The sequence below is a fragment of the Leptodactylus fuscus genome, chromosome 6 (assembly GCF_031893055.1).
Source record: "Leptodactylus fuscus isolate aLepFus1 chromosome 6, aLepFus1.hap2, whole genome shotgun sequence".
Taxonomy (NCBI): Eukaryota; Metazoa; Chordata; class Amphibia; order Anura; family Leptodactylidae; genus Leptodactylus; species Leptodactylus fuscus.
This window is the reverse complement of record NC_134270.1, coordinates 170,164,460-170,185,942: the sequence shown is the minus strand read 5'-3', so window position 1 is coordinate 170,185,942 and position 21,483 is coordinate 170,164,460. Positions and strand designations below refer to the sequence as shown.

Sequence of the window (21,483 nt, the reverse complement as noted above, 5' to 3'; positions counted from 1 at the left end):
AAGAGGTTTTCTGGGATTTACGTATCAATAACCATTCCTTAAGTTGTGGTCAGTGGGGGGGTCTGATACTCAGGGCATCCACCGATCAGCTCATTCACATTCATTTGTAACATGGACTGTGTGCAGCTTATTCCCATTCAAATGAGTAGGATAGAGCTGCAATAACAAACATAGCCACTATGCCATCCATGTAGAAGTGAAATGTTTTTCCAAATTTAAATAGATAAATATTTTGCAGATCTCAGTGGTGACATCTGTTGTCTTGAGGAGTTGTCAATGGATATGACCATGACTGCAGGAAATTTCTTTGATGTCCTGATGAAGTCCTTATTGTGGTCAGGTTATCTTCTCATACATGTAGTGTCCTCCTGATAACCAGCCAGGATGTCCTTATTGTGGTCAGGGTTAGAGATGAGCGAACACTAAAATGTTCGAGGTTCGAAATTCGATTCGAACAGCCGCTCACTGTTCGAGTGTTCGAATGGGTTTTGAACCCCATTATAGTCTATGGGGAACATATACTCGTTAAGGGGGAAACCCAAATTCGTGTCTGGAGGGTCACCAAGTCCACTATGACACCCCAGGAAATGATACCAACACCCTGGAATGACACTGGGACAGCAGGGGAAGCATGTCTGGGGGCATAAAAGTCACTTTATTTCATGGAAATCCCTGTCAGTTTGCGATTTTCGCAAGCTAACTTTTCCCCATAGAAATGCATTGGCCAGTGCTGATTGGCCAGAGTACGGAACTCGACCAATCAGCGCTGGCTCTGCTGGAGGAGGCGGAGTCTAAGATCGCTCCACACCAGTCTCCATTCAGGTCCGACCTTAGACTCCGCCTCCTCCAGCAGAGCCAGCGCTGATTGGCCGAAGGCTAGCCAATGCATTCCTATGCGAATGCAGAGACTTAGCAGTGCTGAGCCAGTTCTGCTCAACTACACATCTGATGCACACTCGGCACTGCTACATCAGATGTAGCAATCTGATGTAGCAGAGCCGAGGGTGCACTAGAACCCCTGTGCAAACTCAGTTCACGCTAATAGAATGCATTGGCCAGCGCTGATTGGCCAATGCATTCTATTAGCCCGATGAAGTAGAGCTGAATGTGTGTGCTAAGCACACACATTCAGCTCTACTTCATCGGGCTAATAGAATGCATTGGCCAGCGCTGATTGGCCAGAGTACGGAACTCGACCAATCAGCGCTGGCTCTGCTGGAGGAGGCGGAGTCTAAGATCGCTCCACACCAGTCTCCATTCAAGTCCGACCTTAGACTCCGCCTCCTCCAGCAGAGCCAGCGCTGATTGGCTGAATTCCGTACTCTGGCCAATCAGTGCTGGCCAATGCATTCTATTGGCGTGATGAAGCAGTGCTGAATGTGTGTGTTTAGCTCAACTACACCAGTGGAGTAGTTGAGCTAAGCACACAGATTCAGCTCTGCTTCAATGCATTCTATTAGCTTGATGAAGCAGAGTGTGCACAAGGGTTCAAGCGCACCCTCGGCTCTGACGTAGAAGAGCCGAGGGTGCACAAGGGTTCAAGCGCACCCTCGGCTCTGACGTAGCAGAGCCGAGGCTGCACAAGTGTTCAAGCGCACCCTCGGCTCTGACGTAGCAGAGCCGAGGGTGCACAAGGGTTCAAGCGCACCCTCGGCTCTGACGTAGCAGAGCCGAGGCTGCACAAGGGTTCAAGCGCACCCTCGGCTCTGACGTAGCAGAGCCGAGGGTGCACAAGGGTTCAAGCGCACCCTCGGCTCTGACGTAGCAGAGCCGAGGGTGCACAAGGGTTCAAGCGCACCCTCGGCTCTGACGTAGCAGAGCCGAGGGTGCACAAGGGTTCAAGCGCACCCTCGGCTCTGACGTAGCAGAGCCGAGGCTGCACAAGGGTTCAAGCGCACCCTCGGCTCTGATGTAGCAGAGCCGAAGGTGCACGAGAACCCTTGTGCAGCCTCGGCTCTGCTACATCAGAGCCGAGGGTGCGCTTGAACCCTTGTGCACACTCTGCTTCATCAAGCTAATAGAATGCATTGGCCAGCGCTGATTGAAGCAGAGCTGAATCTGTGTGCTTAGCTCAACTACTCCACCGGTGTAGTTGAGCTAAAACACACATTCAGCACTGCTTCATCACGCCAATACAATGTATTAGCCAGTGCTGATTGGCCAGAGTACGGAATTCGGCCAATCAGCGCTGGCTCTGCTGGAGGAGGCGGAGTCTAAGGTCGGACCTGAATGGAGACTGGTGTGGAGCGATCTTAGACTCTGCCTCCTCCAGCAGAGCCAGCGCTGATTGGTCGAGTTCCGTACTCTGGCCAATCAGCGCTGGCCAATGCATTCTATTAGCCCGATGAAGTAGAGCTGAATGTGTGTGCTTAGCACACACATTCAGCTCTACTTCATCGGGCTAATAGAATGCATTGGCCAATCAGCGCTGGCCAATGCATTCTATTAGCGTGAACTGAGTTTGCACAGGGGTTCTAGTGCACCCTCGGCTCTGCTACATCAGATTGCTACATCTGATGTAGCAGTGCCGAGTGTGCATCAGATGTGTAGTTGAGCAGAAATGGCTCAGCACTGCTAAGTCTCTGCATTCGCATAGGAATGCATTGGCCAGCCTTCGGCCAATCAGCGCTGGCTCTGCCGGAGGAGGCGGAGTCTAAGGTCGGACCTGAATGGAGACTGGTGTGGAGCGATCTTAGACTCCACCTCCTCCAGCAGAGCCAGCGCTGATTGGCCGAATTCCGTACTCTGGCCAATCAGCACTGGCTAATGCATTGTATTGGCGTGATGAAGCAGTGCTGAATGTGTGTGTTTAGCTCAACTACACCGGTGGAGTAGTTGAGCTAAGCACACAGATTCAGCTCTGCTTCAATCAGCGCTGGCCAATGCATTCTATTAGCTTGATGAAGCAGAGTGTGCACAAGGGTTCAAGCGCACATCAGAGCCGAGGGTGCGCTTGAACCCTTGTGCACCCTCGGCTCTGCTACATCAGAGCCGAGGGTGCGCTTGAACCCTTGTGCACACTCTGCTTCATCAAGCTAATAGAATGCATTGGCCAGCGCTGATTGAAGCAGAGCTGAATCTGTGTGCTTAGCTCAACTACTCCACCGGTGTAGTTGAGCTAAACACACACATTCAGCACTGCTTCATCACGCCAATAGAATGCATTGGCCAGCACTGATTGGCCAGAGTACGGAATTCGGCCAATCAGCGCTGGCCAATGCATCCCTATGGGAAAAAGTTTATTTCACAAAAATCACAATTACACACCCGATAGAGCCCCAAAAAGTTATTTTTAATAACATTCCCCCCTAAATAAAGGTTATCCCTAGCTATCCCTGCCTGTACAGCTATCCCTGTCTCATAGTCACAAAGTTCACATTCTCATATGACCCGGATTTGAAATCCACTATTCGTCTAAAATGGAGGTCACCTGATTTCGGCAGCCAATGACTTTTTCCAATTTTTTTCAATGCCCCCGGTGTCGTAGTTCCTGTCCCACCTCCCCTGCGCTGTTATTGGTGCAAAAAAAGGCGCCAGGGAAGGTGGGAGGGGAATCGAATTTTGGCGCACTTTACCACGCTGTGTTCGATTCGATCATGGCGAACACCCTGATATCCGATTGAACATGTGTTCGATAGAACACTGTTCGCTCATCTCTAGTCAGGGTATCTTCTCATACATGTAGTGTCCTCCTGATAACCAGCCAGGATGTCCTTATTGTGGTCGGGTTATCTTCTCATACATGTAGTGTCCTCCTGATAACCGGCCATGATGTCCTTATTGTGGTCAGGTTATCTTTTCATATCTTTTCATACATGTAGTGCACCTGCCTGATAACCTGGACACAATAAGGACATCATGGCTGAGTTTCTGACCATAGAAAGATTGTGAAATCATAGTCGTAACCATTGGACAACTCTGTTGCGGAAACTCAACAGAAAAAAAAAAAACATTTTACATTTCCAGCAAAGTGAATGAGATTCTAGCTACGGAAATTTTTTTTTGCTATAGAGCAGAATGGAAATGGATTTTTTTTTCCAGATTTTTGGAAAATTTTAAGTTATTTTGAACCCAGCCTCACTATATGGTTGTTTTTGTTCCATTTTATTTTTTTTAAAAAAAAAAAATAGACTGTATATAAACAAATGGAAACTTTTTTCAGCATTGAATCATTTTTGGAAAATTTGAAGTTATTTTGAGCCAAGACACGCTACGGTTTTCTTCATGGAATCCAAATAATTTCCATCAAATCTAAAAATAATCGCATGGCTGTTAATAACTGGGGTTGGAGTAATGGCAAAAATTTCTGTTCTCAGAAAGGTTCTTTTGTGTGCAAGTCAGTTGGGATATCTGACTGGAGATGAATGGTATTCTTCAGAGGCATAATTGGAATCTTCATGTGTGGGAATGGACATTAAATGTCAAACTTTAATCTGACTAATAATGGCGGCATTTGTTTCTTATCCAAAAATTGTAACTATTCCCACTCATTTCCCATCCTCGTCTCTGTCTTCGAGCTCTGACCCCTTGGTAGATAGGGTTGAGCGATCGGGTTCAGAAAAGATCGGTGAGCAAATTTCACGATCGGTATCGGATGGAGAATGATCGGAAATCAGATTTTCAAATCGAGTCTCAAGATCGGCTGAACCCTAGTAGATCGTTAACTGAATGGCTTCACGGTAGGTAGTCTCCACCAAGGACCAAGGCTAGACCATTCAAAATTTTACTTGGAAATCAAGGCCAAGGTTGAGGAGATGATGTTGACCCTTTGTCTGTAGAGAAGACATCCCCTCCTAATCTTTTCTTGCTATCAATGCACACACAGGACAAGTTGAACCTATAGGACATGGATTTTAGTCACTCTAAAGACCTTTGGGACTATTAGGTCAGACCCTTGGTGGCCCGAAGGATGTAGTTCTTCTAGTGCCGAGTCAGTCCAATCCAGTTTTTGGCTATGGGTGGATTACCAAAAATTCTGGACCGTCTGGTTTTGGTTTATAAGAACTTTACATCACTTCCTTCTTAGCACTTTTATGGAAATCACACGCCAACGTAATTTTAGGTTTTTCAAATTTTATTTAGATAATGTATGTGCGGAACGTCAGACCAGAAAAATGTCAACAAGTCAACAAGGAAATCATTCAGCAGATTAATAGAAGCAAAGATGAAGATTCGTCATGAGTCTGTGATGGAGGGTAACAGTAGCACAGCAAACACTCGGTACAGTAGAAGCTTGTGACCCCCCCCCTCCCCGCCCCATGATCTATTGAAGTCATCTGTTATTATAGTCCTCGTAGTTGTCCATATTCGAGAGAGTGGAAGATGGAGTCAGAAGACGTCCCGTAAAAATTACCGGACGTCTACTACTTCAGTAACTAAATTTTTTTCTTTTTTTTTCACTAAGGATCGTCCAAATTTGTTTTTGTCTCCTAGGTCCCCCTCACCCGACGAATAACTAAGATGAAAATTTCATTCTAAGTATAAAAACTTTCCCTAAAAACATAAAAAATTTATGTCAACTCACAACATCTCAGTCAGTAGCAAATGCTGAATTTATGAAAAGGCACAAGGCATTCCAGAAAGGGAAAAACGTTCCATGGGTCAATGGTTTGCAAATAGCGAGAAGTGTAACCTATTGTTGGGTCTGGATTATTTGCCGGTGTTGAGGTTTAGAGTAACATGGATATACTGGGGTCTACTTAGACCCCAGAGTACAATAATCAGGTGCCAGGGAGGGAAAATAAAAATATACAAAAACCTTATCTTTATACTCACCTTCCTTGGCATCATTTTCTATCCCAGATGTCGCTGGCATCTTCCGACCTTCTCACTGACATCAGGGGCACCGGGACAATCCAGTGACCTGCTGGTATGTCAAGGACGTCTGGGAAAGAAAACCTGATAATTGGCGGAGTAAATTGCTTTTATTTGTATGAACCCTCCCTGACCTTCTGAAGAAACCCTAGAGTACAATAATAAGTCATGGGTGGTAAACCCAAAAATTTGAAACCCAAAATTAACTGTTTCATGCATCTCAGGTGTGGTACTGTTTCTGGAAGAATGCCACAATGTTTTCTTGAAACTAAAGACTTAACCCTAAATTTTTTTGGGGGGGTTTAGGATTATTGATCAACCTAATTTTATATTATATTTTTTAATATAAATTTAAGTTTTTTATATTGTGAGATTATGGGGTATAATGTAGGTTTTTTTAGTGTTCGGATGAGAGGTAACCATGCCTGTACCTACTTTGAAGTACAGAATATAGGGCTATTAAGTTTTAGGGTCAGCATTAACCCTTACTATAGCCTTTTTGGATTAGCGTCAACCCTACCAGTAGCTCTGCATTATAACACAGGGCATAAGGTATGGTAATAAGGTATACGGATAGGATTATGGTTAATAGAAAATCTTAATAGTATCAATAAGTATATCAATAGAGTATAGTGACTGGTCTGCTGTAATTTTGACTTGCATGCTCATAGTCCAATATCTTTGTCATGGTATCAACACTATTGGAGGCTGAGGGCTATATGGGGCCATAGCAGACATGTATACAGTAACCTGCAGTGAAGTCTTGTCTCATGCACAGCATATTCATACAGTGTCAATGCACACAATAAAGTGCTTAAGGTTAGAAAACAATACAAATAATGATAACAATGCTAGTAAATGTTGTGCTCCCACTGCCCCAACCTGCAAAAAGTTGCATACGCTCAGATAACAGCGGCAAGGTTTAGGATTGTAGAGCCCCGCCCACGAGGAACGGGCTAGATCAGAAATTTGGAGGAGATTGCAACAGTTAACAGCAAGACGAGGAAGCTGGAATGAATGTTGGGGCCGTGGTTTGAACATCTGATCTCTGTATAGAGGCTTACGGACCCGTAATTATGACTTTGGCTTCCAAGATCACAAATCGCTTTCGTTCCGCACCCACGGAAAGCATTTTTGCTGTACTTTGCCCCTGTAAAAAGTAAATATTTGATTAGTTTCATTCTATTTTAGGTGTATAAGAATAGAATAACATGTAACAATATTGTAACCACACAATTCATTGCTGAGTCTGTCCTGACCTATGTTCTTTTTGGTAAATGCTATATATACATACCATGGGCGATAAGCATGGGCGGGTCTAAGTGGACAGTACAAAGTGGTGACTCACAACAATTTTTTTTGCCTTCTTCTGGATCAACACAATAATACATGGACAGGATTCTCATCTCCAAACAGTATTGATCCTAAGTTACCTGAATATAAGTGACTCATGAAAATACATTTGTTTTCTTGTCCGGTGCAGTCAATTTTTTCTTTAGTTAGACACCATGTGGAGTCGTGGGCTGTGCAGCTGGCACAAGAAAGTCCATTCCTACGTCCATCATCAAGTGGTACTGGAAAAGGCAAATAATTGAAACAATTAGGCATGTAGTTGTGGCCCTGTAGATAATGCAGTATAAGGGCCCTTGGCCATATTCATTCCATACTTACAAAAATTGGGGGAATTTTTAGATGGGCCTCCTAGCTATGAATAGGATCGTTGAGCCTCAGGCCAGTTCTAACAACCAATGTCGGACAGGCCCACTTGAGTACCTAAGGAGCCTCCGGTGGGCCAAGGTTCTAACGTAGTGATGGTTCTGCACAGTGGCGTAACTAGGAATGGCGGGGCCCCGTGGCGAACTTTTGACATGGGGCCCCCCCGACACCGAAGATCTCGACCGAGTCCCTCCAACGCATTCCTGCACGCTCTATTATGTTCCATAGTGGCCCCTGTACACAGTATTATACCCAATAGTGGCCCCTGCACACAGTATTATACCCAATAGTTGCCCCTACAGGACTAAATACTGTCACGTCACCCGCTGACCGCTATACCAGGACAAATTGTGGATAAAAAATCTGGTCATGTGCATTATAATTTAGTAACTCCATGTGCCTCATATTACTAGCAGTCAACCCCATCATCTCCCTCACATTAACCCCTGTGTGCCTCACCATAAGAGTTACTGATATGTGAGAGACATGGAGGTAATAATAAAGCATCTTCATTATTATTACCCCCATATGTCTCACATATCAGTAACTCTTATGGTGAGGCACACAGGGGTTAATGTGAGGGAGATGATGGGGTTAACTGCTAGTAATATGAGGCACATGGAGTTACTAAAACACAAGTAATCACCCCATATGCCTGACATTAATAAGTAACCCCAGTACGTACCTGTGTAGCTTTAGTTTCATTTTCCTTCTTCCTTTCGTCCTCCAGTGCAGGACGGCAGGAGCTCGGCAGGGATAAGCCCCGCCTCCTGGGCTCTCCTCAGCCCTCTCATTGGTGGGCAGAGGACAGCAGAGAGAAAGGGAGGGGGGGGAGAGAGGGGGAACGTCCTGAAGTGCTGAGAGGAGCCAGACCTGCAGCTCCTGTGTCTCAGCCGTTGCTGCAGCTTCGGGGCCCCCTGTTGGTGGAAAGTATTCCACCAACAGGGGGCCCCGATCATTATACTCGGGGGTCCGAAAAGACCTCCGAGAATAATGATAGCAGCGGTAGCAGCTGTCACCGGGCCCCTGATGTCCCGGGCCCTGTGGCAGCTGCTACCGCTGCTATGGTGGTAGTTACGCCACTGGTTCTGCACAAGACACCCAAGTTGAAATGGTAGACTGGGCTACTTCTTAAGGTTTGGGGGGGCTCAGAGAACCATTCAATCTAATGGACCCAAGAAATCTCAGTCCATCATTGATGACAACTTTTAGGAACCTACATATCACAATTTGTGTTTATTTAGAAGTGAAGGGGGAGTATCCAAAACCAGAGAGAAACTGTCCCCAGGAAGAATCCTCTCCACCCATCAACTCCAGACTAGTGGTATCCAAGCTTGGGCCTCCAATCTATTTTTTGTCATTCACTTGACTTACTTCCCTAAAACTGAGTTTTTGCATTATATAAATTCCTCAATTCTACATGAATTAATTAATTGCACCAAAACCACCATCAGATGGGAGATATCCAGCACAAACTGCTGCTACCACCCTCCATACTGCAGTCCCCCATCATTACTGTTCCTGGGCCATGTGGTAACATAGGTTTAGTGGGACTGACTTCTTCCCTGCATTCCTCCAATGAGTTCCTGCACTTGCAATACTATGACTGGCCACATGGTGAGCTGTTCATATCATGATTTACTTTCATCAGGCTCTATAATGTCCTATATCTCACTATGTACACAGTAAAGAGAGGGAACTCAAAGAAAAGGCCAAAATGGATCCTCTGTTATAAAAATGGGACAATTCAACTCTGGGTTTTTTCTTTTAAGGGTTCCCTTGTGGCTCTGATCTGTTCGCTTCTAAGGTATAGATTATATTCCCTTGGTATGTATCAACTATGAGAATGTGAGAATAGAGTAAAGTTCTGGAAAACACATACACCACATCCAATGATAACGCCCATCTGGAACTTACATGCGGGGCTAGAAGGAAAGCAGGAATCGGTATAACAACAGGATGTTGCCGTCTTAACTTGTCCTCTTTGATAACCGATGGTCCCAGATACTCCACATACGTTTCTTCTTTCGCAAGACCTGGTGAATGTCTTTGTTTGCATCCCGTCTGAGAAGGACAGAAGATATACATGAAAAATTCAACCAAGCTTTGGGCCAAGGATGAAAATTGTGAGGCCACCCAGTATTACCAGTGAAAAGATCTGCTGTCTTTGTTTCCTTCTCCATTTATTAGGCTGCTTCCTCCATATCTTCACTTAGCCTTTTTGTTTATATGGAGTCCATCTTTGTTTTTACTGTCTATGGAGAGGGGAGGGGGAGGCTGTAAATGGATTTCTCGCCTCACTCTGTAGCACCGTCCTTTCTTGAAGACACAGCAGTGTCACAAGAGCTCTCTCAATCATAATGTAGCAGATTTGTCTTTTCCAGCAGCCTACTCCTCTTCCTCCCTTCTCCGTAGAGTTCTATGTAAACCACAATTCAGCCTGATAAGTGGAGAAGGAAACAGATTTAATGAATAAGATATATTACAAAGTTTCTTATATTCACCTGTACTATTCATTCATGAAATTTGGTTTTATAATCGGAGGTACACTTTAAAATAAAACTCAATACAGGATGAAGACTTCACTTTCCGCAATGCAAATAGACCATGAGCAGACCATGTGCAGGCACTGAACAAGCAAGGGCTGTTGGCAGATGTTTGCTCGGAATCCTACACAACTGTGAAAGCAGCTGTAATGTAATACAATCGTAGACTCCTACTAATATTATAAAGGTGAATGTATGTGTGTTTGTATGTTTGTGGGTTTGTGTGTTTGGATGTTTGTTCCTCAATCACACCTACACGAGCGAACGGATTTGTCTGAATTTGCGCACATACATACCTTGGGTCCCGGATTGAACGATAGGCTACATGGAATTCCCATATACCACCGCAATTCACTCCCGTGACTGGTGCTTTTCACTGTTGAATTCGCTGCAGGACCTGGGATGACACCATCCCAGCCCTTTCAGCAGCTCACCTGGTTGGGTGCTGCTTCTCTATGTGGGGGGAGCTATCGGCCGGCCGCCGTCCACAAGAACATGGCGTCTCTCAGAGGTCCGGAGCGTCCTGAACATACTCTGGGGCAGTGACAAGTGCATACACTGCCCCGCCTGTGTGGCCTCACCACGGGCCCTCAGTGCTCTGCTGCGGCTCTGGAATGCCAGTTCGGCCAGCTGTCCCGCAGCGGCTGTGGTCTCTCGGGACACTACAAGTCCGTCGGGGATGTCGGCACTCTCATTCGCCCGTGGGATCAGGCCTGTGATGACAGGTGAGTTGGGAGACTTTGAGAAGGAAGACGGATGGGATGTTGGGGGTGAGGAGTTTGCCAGTCCAGTGAGAGATGCGGGAAAGAGGGGCCTGGGCAGGTACACCCAGAGGCCCCTGGGAGGGGGACGGGGACAGGGCCACCACTGCCCCCACAGATGGCATGGGGCCACATGGCTTGCATAGGCACCCCTATAACGTTGGTGCACGGGAAGCCCGGGGTGTGGTGAGGCCAGGGCCACAGGTTGGTAGGGGGAAAGGGGACACACGGTCGGCAGGGCCTGGGGGGGGGGAGGGGGCATGGGGTAGGTAAGACGGGGAAGGGGGCATGGGGTGGAGGGAAAAAGGGGGCACAGGATAGCTAACACGGGGGAAGGGGGCAAAGGGGCACGGGGTAGGAGGAATGAGTGAGCACATGGGGGAGCGGGTTGGGAGAAAGGGGGTTGGCGGGCGCCAGGAGGGAGAGGAGGAAGAGAGATCCAGCGGGACGCAGGGTAAGGCCCAGGGATCCATGTGCCCACAGGTGTAGGAAGGGCCCGCTGCGGACACAAGGCAAAGGAACAAGCCTGCGGGGCACTCCAGGTGGGTCGTGCAGGGGGTCAGGGTTCCACGGACGAAGTCACGGGTACTGCTAGTATGTCTATATGTCAGACACCTTCTGCTGAGTTTCTTAATATAATCTTGCCCAAAAGAAGCAGCAAATTTATCTACCCATAATGGTGATGGTGCTGGTGGAGGCGCACACATATTCCTTAGGACAGGGTCTTTCTTCTCCAGTGCAGGACAATTCTCCTTCCGCTCTACAGACAAAACATGTGATACATTGACCTGAAAGAGACAAGGATGAAGCTTTAAAAGACTCAAACGGGTAACGCGAGACTCCCAGACCCAGTGAAAATCTGTAACAGGACTCCCATCTACCATGGCACATGGTCACCTCCAGGACCTGAGTATGACTGCACCTTGTGCCCCCCCAACCCCTTAGTCCCAATAGGACTATATACCAGTATTTCCTTGTATACATTGAAGCATGCTTGCCAACCTTTAGAAAAGTTGGAGATCTTCCGACTAAGCAAGCCATTCCCTATCCATAGGATCTTCCATTTAGGACCCTCATCTACAGAAGTGACTAGTCCGAAGAACGACTACAGAGATTGGGAGGAATTTACAGTTCGAGACTGTCAGAGATGAGAGAACTGGTTCATAACAAGTCAGAGTTATTAGGAATTTTCCAAAATTTTTCGGGTTCACCATTCATGAGTCATTATTATGGTGTGGAGTCTCTACAGATCTCAGAGTATAATATTCAGAGGACTCAGGAAGGTGACAGAACGTAACAAATACTCATACAAAGAGGTTAAAGAGGTTTTTTCCACTCACAAAATTGGGGATGTGTCCGGTCGTTGGAGGCCCAGTCATTGGGACCTCCAGTGATCATATAACCAGGGGCCCCTAAGTGCCCCATGTGAGTGTCCCGGGCCCTGTGGCAAATGCTACCGTTACTACCCCGGTAGTTATGCCCCTGACAGTCACTGTTCCTTATAGGTCTCACAATCTACATACCCTATCAGTATGTCTTTGGAGTGCAGGGTCGGCCATCAGGTAGGTGACGGATCGAGGGGTAGGGGGTCGGGTGTGGGGGTAGCTAGAGAGTGACTTTATACTGTGTCGGGCAATTGAAGGGGGACAATATAATGTGGCCGCATATCATATTTGGGTGACTGCAGGGGCATTATACAGTGTGGGGGCACAAAATGAAATGGATGGGTATGGAAGGAGTCAAAGTAAAGTGGGTAGGGATAAATTTGGTTTGGCGCTCATGGCGTACCATACATTCTGTCCTTCTTTCTGTTTTTTGAAAGTTGATAGATATGGCATTTTACTGTATGGGGAGCACTAAAGTGACAATATACTGTGTGGGGGGGCACTAAGGTAGCCTTATACTGTGGGGGGCACGAAGGTAGCATTATACTGTGTGGGGGCACTAAGGTAGCAATATAGTGAGTGGGGGGAACTAAGGTAGAACTATAGTGAGTGGGGGGCACTAAGGTAGAACTATAGTGAGTGGGGGGCACTAAGGTAGAACTATAGTGAGTGGGGGCACTAAGGTAGCATTATACTGTGTGTGGGAACTAAGGTAGCATTATACTGTGGGGGCAATAAGGTATTATAATGTGGGGGCACTAAGGTAGCATTATTCTGTGTGGGGGCACTAAGGTAGCACTATAGTATAAGTGGGGGGCACTAAGGTAGCATTATACTGTGGGGGGCACGAAGGTAGCATTATACTGTGGGGGGGCACTAAGGTAGCAATATAGTGAGTGGGGGGAACTAAGGTAGAACTATAGTGAGTGGGGGGCACTAAGGTAGAACTATAGTGAGTGGGGGCACTAAGGTAGCATTATACTGTGTGGGGGAACTAAGGTAACATTATACTGTGGGGGCAATAAGGTATTATAATGTGGGGGCACTAAGGTAGCATTATTCTGTGTGGGGGCACTAAGGTAGCACTATAGTATAAGTGGGGGGCACTAAGGTAGCATTATACTGTGGGGGGCACTAAGGTAGCATTATACTTTGGGGGCACTAAGGTATCATTATAATGTGGGGGCACTAAGGTAGCATTATTCTGTGTGGGGGCACTAAGGTAGCACTATAATAAGTGGGGGGCACTAAGGTAGCATTGTACTGTGGGGGGGCCCTAAGGTACCATTGTACTGTGGGGGGGCACTAAGGTACCATTATAATGTGGGGGGCACTAAGGTAGCACTATAGTGTGGGGGCACTAAGGTATCATTATACAGTGGGGGGCACTAAGGTAGCATTGTACTGTGGGGGGCACTAAGGTAGCATTAGAATGTGGGGGGCACTAAGGTAGCATTATACTGTGTGGGGCATTAAGGTAGCACTATAGTGAGTGGGGGCACTAAGGTAGCATTGTACTGTGGGGGGGCCCTAAGGTACCATTGTACTGTGGGGGGGGGCACTAAGGTACCATTATAATGTGGGGGGCACTAAGGTAGCACTATAGTGTGGGGGCACTAAGGTAGCATTATACTGTGTGGGAGCACTAAGGTATCACTATAGTGAGTGGGGGGCACTAAGGTAGCATTGTACTGTGGGGGCACTAAGGTAGCATTGTACTGTGGGGGCACTAAGGTAGCATTATACTGTGTGGGGGGCACTAAGGTAGCACTATAGTGAGTGGAGGGCACTGAGATAGCATTATATTGTGTGGGGGTGCTAAGGTAGCATTATACTGTGGGGGGTACTAAGGTAGCATTGTACTGTGGGGGGCACTAAGGTAGCATTATACTGTGGGGGCACTAAGGTAGCATTATACTGTGGGGGCACTAAGGTAGCATTATACTGTGGGGGCTCTAAGGTAGCATTATACTGTGGGGGCTCTAAGGTAGCAGTATACTGTGGGGGGTACTAAGGTAACCTTCATCTTCCCAATGATGTCCCTTAAGCACTGATATATTATCAGTATCTGAAAAGACGCCAGATTATAATAATTGTTCATGGTTGGTCCACAATGGAGCATAATACTGTGTGCAGGGGCCACTATGGGGGATAATACTGTGTGCAGGGATCACTATGGGGCATAATACTGTGTGCAGGGGCCACTATGGGGCATAATACTGTGTGCAGGGGCCACTATGGGGCATAATACTGTGTGCAGGGGCCACTATGGGGTATAATACTGTGTGCAGGGGCCACTATGGGGGATAATACTGTGTATAGGGGCCACTATGGGGCATAATACTGTGTGCAGGGGCCACTATGGGTATAATACTGTGTGCAGGGGCCACTATGGGGGATAATACTGTGTGCAGGGGACACTATGGGGAATAATACTGTGTGCAGGGGCCACTATGGGACATAATACTGTGTGCAGGGGCCACTATGGGTATAATACTGTGTGCAGGGGCCACTATGGGGGATAATACTGTGTATAGGGGACACTATGGGGAATAATACTGTGTGCAGGGGCCACTATGGGGCGTAATACTGTGTGCAGGGGCCACTATGGGGGATAATACTGTGTGCAGGGGCCACTATGGGACATAATACTGTGTGCAGGGGCCACTATGGGGGATAATACTGTGTGCAGGGGACACTATGGGACATAATTTGTGCAGGAATGCAGTTTGTGCTGGTTGGGGCATGTGAAATGTTTGTCTGGTGCCCAGCTATTCCTAGTTACACCGCTGTCTGCAGGCAACAAGGCTGATTGCTGATTCCAGCTGCTGTTGTTGTAAGGCTATGTCTATAATGAAGAGGCCAGGAGACAAGGAGGGAGGGCATCAGGTATCTGCAGTTTAGTATCCCTGCTGTGTAAAGCTCTGAGTGATAAAACTTGCTGCCTGCAGCCACCACTAGGGGGAGCTCAGTGCTTAGGATTTATTTCAGCAATCGTTGAACTCAACATCTCCCCCTAGTGGTAGATGCAGAAAAACGAATGTGAAGGATTGGAAGCAATAAGAGATCAACGCCGATCCCCCTCCTCCCACAGGCCCCATAGCAGCTGTAGGTACAGCGGAGATGTTGCACGGATGGAGTGCACAATAAGCCCCTGCAGCAGATTTCTGGCCTTGACTATTCATTTTCATCCAGGACCAAATGGAGACTGATCAGATGTAGCAGAGCTGAATGTGTTCATCTCAATATAAGTTATAGGACTTCACATCTTACAGACTTCCCCTTTAAATCTTAAAGCGTTAAATGTAAACTCAATCTCTGCTCATCTGCATACATCAGCATCATGTCGATTGTATATTCATTAGCTTAGCTGCACATCTGCAGAGGGCGGATTAGAACAATAGACTGTAATTTACTAAATCTCCCAAAATTAATGCAGATGTCATATCAGAAGAGAAAAGACTAAGTCAAGGTCCGGGGATGACAATGGGGGCGATTATGGAGCAGATGGTCCGAACTTATTGTGGTGCAGCAGTCGCTGAGGATCTACAGTAACATGGGACACAAGAGAGTGTATACAGGGACAGTATATACCAGCTATATACAGGGACAGTATATACCAGCTATATACAGGGACAGTATATACCAGCTGTATACAGTGACAATATATACCAGCTGTATACAGTGACAGTATATACCAGCTATATACAGTGACAGTATATACCAGCTATATACAGTGACAATATATACCAGCTATATATACAGTGACAATATATACCAGCTATATATACAGTGACAGGATATACCAGCTATATACAGTGACAGTATATACCAGCTATATACAGTGACAGTATATACCAGCTATATACAGGGACAGTATATACCAGCTATATACAGGGACAGTATATACCAGCTATATACAGGGACAATATATACCAGCTGTATACAGTGACAGTATATACCAGCTATATACAGTGACAGTATATACCAGCTATATACAGTGACAATATATACCAGCTATATATACAGTGACAATATATACCAGCTATATATACAGTGACAGGATATACCAGCTATATATACAGTGACAGTATATACCAGCTATATACAGTGACAGTATATACCAGCTATATACAGGGACAGTATATACCAGCTATATACAGGGACAATATATACCAGCTATATACAGTGACAATATATACCAGCTATATACAGGGACAATATATACCAGCTATATACAGTGACAGTATATACCAGCTATATACAGTGACAGTATATACCAGCTATATACAGTGACAGTATATACCAGCTATATACAGTGACAGTATATACCAGCTATATACAGTGACAGTACATACCAGCTATATACAGTGACAGTACATACCAGCTATATACAGTGACAGTACATACCAGCTATATACAGTGACAGTACATACCAGCTATATACAGTGACAGTACATACCAGCTATATACAGTGACAGTATATACCAGCTATATACAGTGACAGTATATACCAGCTATATACAGTGACAGCATATATCAGCTATATACAGTGACAGCATATACCAGCTATATACAGTGACAGCATATACCAGCTATATACAGAGACAGTATATACCAGCTATATACAGTGACAGTATATACCAGCTATATACAGTGACAATATATACCAGCTATATACAGTGACAGTATATACCAGCTATATACAGAGACAGTATATACCAGCTATATACAGTGACAGTATATACCAGCTATATACAGAGACAGTATATACCAGCTATATACAGTGACAGTATATACCAGCTATATACAGGGACAGTATATACCAGCCATTTACAGTGACAGTATATACAGCTATATACAGTGACAGTATATACCAGCTATATATAGTGACAATATATACCAGCTATATACAGTGACAATATATACCAGCTATATACATAGAATAAAACAGTGCAAATTTTTCACCCAACTGACTAGGAGTCTAGGCTGAAGAGTATAAACCCTTAAAGGGATCTTCCACTTTCCTATTGACTTTGTGTTACAAGGACCCCTGGCAGATCACAGCATCCTAATAGCAGGACCCCCAGTGATCCCCCTCCCCAGTAATCCACCAAGGCACTCAGGTAAAAGTGCTCAACTCCCCAGTAGCGCCACCACAGAACAAATGAAGCATTGCACTGTTATTAATAAAAATCAACAAGCTGTTTCTGCAATTCCGGATCCTCCAGAAATTCTACTTAATTAAACCACATTTGATCGTCTCTTACTGTAAAATGAAATGGATTTTGTAAGAACACAATTATGTAATGTTGCAGACAGATGCACCAGGCATTGCAGTACCGGCAGTGTCCACTAGGCGCGTGTGTCATAAATCAGGCAATAGGTGTGGCCTTGCTACATCCTGGGCAGCTGAATATCTTTACACTGAAAGTTCTAGAATGGACTTTTACTCTTATTTTGGTTAAATGAACCTGGTCAGGCAACAAGAGGTTAAAAATCTAGCCCATGATGTTGCCTTATTGGTGTATCCCTTTAAGCACGTATAGATATAGCAGAGCCGAAGTCGTCCTGTTTACACGCTACGTCAGACCGGTAGATTTACCTGCAGTCCCATGTAACTTTGCTAATACGCCCAGCTCTGCTACATCTGCAAGCTCGCTCCTGCCCAGATCTGTCTGTACAACAAGATATCCCAGACAGGGTGCTGGAATTAAAGCATCGCGGCCAATAACATGAAATAGCAGAGCTCACTCACACCCCTTCCCTGCCCTGTTTGGTGCAGTCTGTGCAGAATACTGCAGAACAAGGCTGGCTGCACCGAGCATCTGCAGGATAGCAGCAACGAGAGGGGACGGGGGTTGTGATCACACAGCAAAAGCTAAAAATATAGCAGCAAGGAAGACACAATGTATCAAGGTGCGGGATTCCGGAACAGAAGGGATGTCAATAGAAGAGATACAAATTGTATACAAAGTATCAAAATGATAATAATAATAATAATAATAATAATAATAATAATAATGATGGTGTAGTAGTAGTGGTGATGATGAGGAAGATGATGATGATGCAGGTGGTGATGATGATACACTTACATACAAATACACACAGACATTATATATATATATACACATATCCCCTAGACGTCCCCTTACCCACAGACACGAGGCTGGACAGGATACAGGTCGCCAGGATCAGGGAGCCCATGGTGAGGAGAGTGCGGTGCAGTGCAGGGCTCCGGCAGCCTGTGGGACACGAGAAGGAGGACGGAGCGATGTCTGATGGGAGGGAGGATCCTGGAGCAATTGGAGGAATAAAGATGCAAGAACTTTAAGACTATGAAGCCAAAACATGCCCAACCCAGAGTGTCATTCATTCGATTAAAGGAACCCTTCACGAAAATGGACAAAATTCAAAAACAGTCCCCCCGCCCCCCAAAACAAAAATTCTTCTGTCATTCTCTGTCAAATAGAGAAAAACCAGTGGACCCTATTGTAAGTGAATGGGGTCTGCCAGGGGCCATTGGTGTAAAGAGCATTGATAAAACAGTTCCTTGGAAAGCTGGGTGGCTATCAACATGGCCACCATTGCAGACTCACAAATGGCAGGGATGGACTATCGGCTCGCGGTTGTGTAACCAAAGCATAGTTGTCAACTTTTACACGTTGGCCCCAGGGGACTCGGAGCGGTCCAAATCCCTACCTCATTTGGGGGCATGTTAACCCCTTTTTTATGTGTGTCACCCCCAGTTTTTTGTGGGCACCAGATGTCTTTTTTTGTGATGTGACCAGCCCATAAAGGTTCCACATCATATAACAGAGAGCTGCTGGACCAGGAAAGTTGTTAACCCTTCTGAGACAGCATGGGAGCCTCACGGGTGTTTTGGGATAGTGGACAAGTAGAACTAAAGGCCCCCTGGTCCATGCTGAGTTCTGGCTCCTGGCACAACTTCTCCTCAGCAACGTCCCATCCGGACATTTTAGCAACATTGCAACATTTACATTTCCCTTTTCTCCTCTCCACTTTTGCCATTAAAGTATTCATTTTCTCCTTTCTGTCAGTGGTAGGCTGTGTATGATAAATCTTCTCACTCCAGTGCACCAGAGGCAGGGATGATACATTTACATTTCCCTTTTCTTATCTATCTCGCCCAGACCGCCATGAATACTTGTTCACGACATGTCTGTATACACAAGCATCTCATTATTCCCGTCCCGTCAGTGCCCCCACATTGTAATGCCCCCACATAGTAACTGTGACCCCTTTTGTGTCATTGCACCACTCAGAACTATCCCTCTTTTATTATATACCTATTTTCTGCTACTTTGGCCATTAAATGATTAATGTTCTCCTTTCTGACAGTAGTAGGCTGTGTATGTTAAATCTTCTCACTACAGTGCACCAGCGGGCAGGGGTGATACATTTACATTGCACAGATTGCCAACCATCGAAGGAGATCAGACAGGAGCTCTAAGAAGTTTATCCAGCCCCAGTGTGTTGGGAGCAGGGGGACGGGGGGCCCTGGCTTATGGACACAGTTGCAGCAGCGACCCCTATACTTACACCAGGGATCATTTCTATATTTCTACTTACTAAGGTAAATATGTCATCCACAAGTCTGACTGAATTCAGTAATAACTTGTACAATGTACAAAAAACCTAACCTCTGGAAACCATCAACATGCAGAGCCGACCCTTCACACACCCTATCCTTAGGAGTGGTCAGGGGTCCAACACCCAGACCCCCAGCTATTTGAAGAATCTGCAGCCTTTGGAGTAATCGGAAAGAACAGCGCCATATATTATATTGTGTCTGTATTTGGTATTGCAACTCAACCCCAATCCAGGTCATGGAACAATGGACTTGACGTCACATGATCTGTGAACCTGAAGCTGACCTGTCCTCCAGGGTCCCGGGCCTTGTACCCCCAAGGTCATTCAATAGATAACCTATCCTAAGAAGTCCCAGAAAACCCCTGTAGGCCGGGGCCTCACGGGACGTAACGCCGCGATTTGCCCACAGCGGAAAAATCGCGGCGTTGTACAGTGCAGGCAAAGTGGATGGAATTCATGCGAATCCCATGCCCACTTTGCGGAAAAGATCGCAGTGCGGACACGCTGCGATTTGCAAAGCTGTTGCGGCTTTGCAAATCGCAGCATGTCAATTATATCTACGGAAACGCCGGCGGCTTTCACGTAGATATAATGTTAAGAGAAAGCCCGCGGAGGAAAACTCGGTGAACTTTCTCTTACAAGTGCTGCGGAAAGAACCGCAATGCGTTTACGCCACAGGGCCTTAGACTAAAACCTCATAGCACTCAGAGTACTAAATCGAAACACATAAAATGAATACCAGATCCAGGAACAGCAGCTTGTTGATGGTTTCCAGATATCAACAGGAATTTCCCAGCAGTGCAAATGGACTAAAGCTCACTTGGAATTGGTAAACATGTAACAATGTCCTATAACAATGATACGTTACAATGTCTATGGAGATTACTAAGGGTGGAGGCCTCCTTTAGCCAAAAACTATAAATACAACTTTACTTACTGTAGAAGGATAGAAAGTTCCAGATAGGAATTCAGCAGTAGAGACAAGAGCTCAGATATGATCCGGAGTCCAGAAATACCCCATAATGGCCCTCTCCGGCCCACACTGACACCCCGGGGTATATATGTATACAGCTCCCGCCTTGAGGTATTCCAGAGAATAGTCAGCGGGCGCAGGTCATGGTGGAGGGTTCCGAAAATAAACCTGATATATTGTATCATGTGACATTGTCGCCTGCGAGAGGTCCAGGGCTGCAGCTGCTTTGAGGTCAAGAATAGGATTTGAAAGGGGGAGGGTGTAGGCGAGGTCTGGACCAGCATGTGCAGGACTACAACTCCCATCATGCCCTGCCTGTACCCTGTGACACTAAGTGCAGGTGTCATATAATAGGCGCATAATATACACAGAAGAATTGTTTCATTCCATCGTCTTATGAGGAGAGACAGGAAACGTGGCCGAGTCCTATCGTAGAGACCCTTGTCCCAGTGGCTGAGGTCAATGGAATCGGAGTCTGTCCCTCAGTCCAAAAATGTCAGGAATGAGTCAAATCTGAGAAATGAGAGAAAAGAACATTAAACATATAACATCCACATATAAGAAAAACCGCCACATTGTATTGACACATTGTAATTCTGGGATAGGGGCGCAGGAGGTCTATGTAAGGAAGGGGGTCTTATAATTATAGATCCATAAGTAAAATACTGTATATG

The 21,483-nt window shown here is 45.9% G+C and overlaps 1 protein-coding gene across 1 annotated transcript; it reads right to left on the bottom strand.

The window, feature by feature from the left end:
- Positions 1–5,056: 5,056 nt before the first annotated feature.
- Positions 5,057–20,956, bottom strand: LOC142209025 (phospholipase A2 inhibitor and Ly6/PLAUR domain-containing protein-like). Its single transcript, XM_075277961.1, has 6 exons — positions 20,774–20,956; positions 18,378–18,518; positions 11,509–11,625; positions 9,448–9,594; positions 7,248–7,388; positions 5,057–6,964 (listed from the first exon to the last, which is right to left on the bottom strand). The coding sequence occupies exons 2-6, from the start codon at positions 18,427–18,429 to the stop codon at positions 6,771–6,773; spliced, it is 651 nt and encodes a 216-aa protein (XP_075134062.1). The 5' UTR covers positions 18,430–18,518; positions 20,774–20,956; the 3' UTR covers positions 5,057–6,770.
- Positions 20,957–21,483: the final 527 nt, after the last annotated feature.

Bases quoted from the DNA above. Each gene is read 5' to 3' on its own strand.
- LOC142209025 (XM_075277961.1), bottom strand. From the start codon at position 18,429: ATGGGCTCCCTGATCCTGGCGACCTGTATCCTGTCCAGCCTCGTGTCT. The intron at 11,626-18,377 runs GTAAGGGGACGT...TGTCTCTTTCAG, and splicing joins GTCCAGCCTCGTGTCTGTGG to GTCAATGTATCACATGTTTT. The intron at 7,389-9,447 runs GTAAGTTCCAGA...TGCCTTTTCCAG, and splicing joins CTTTCCTTCTAGCCCCGCAT to TACCACTTGATGATGGACGT.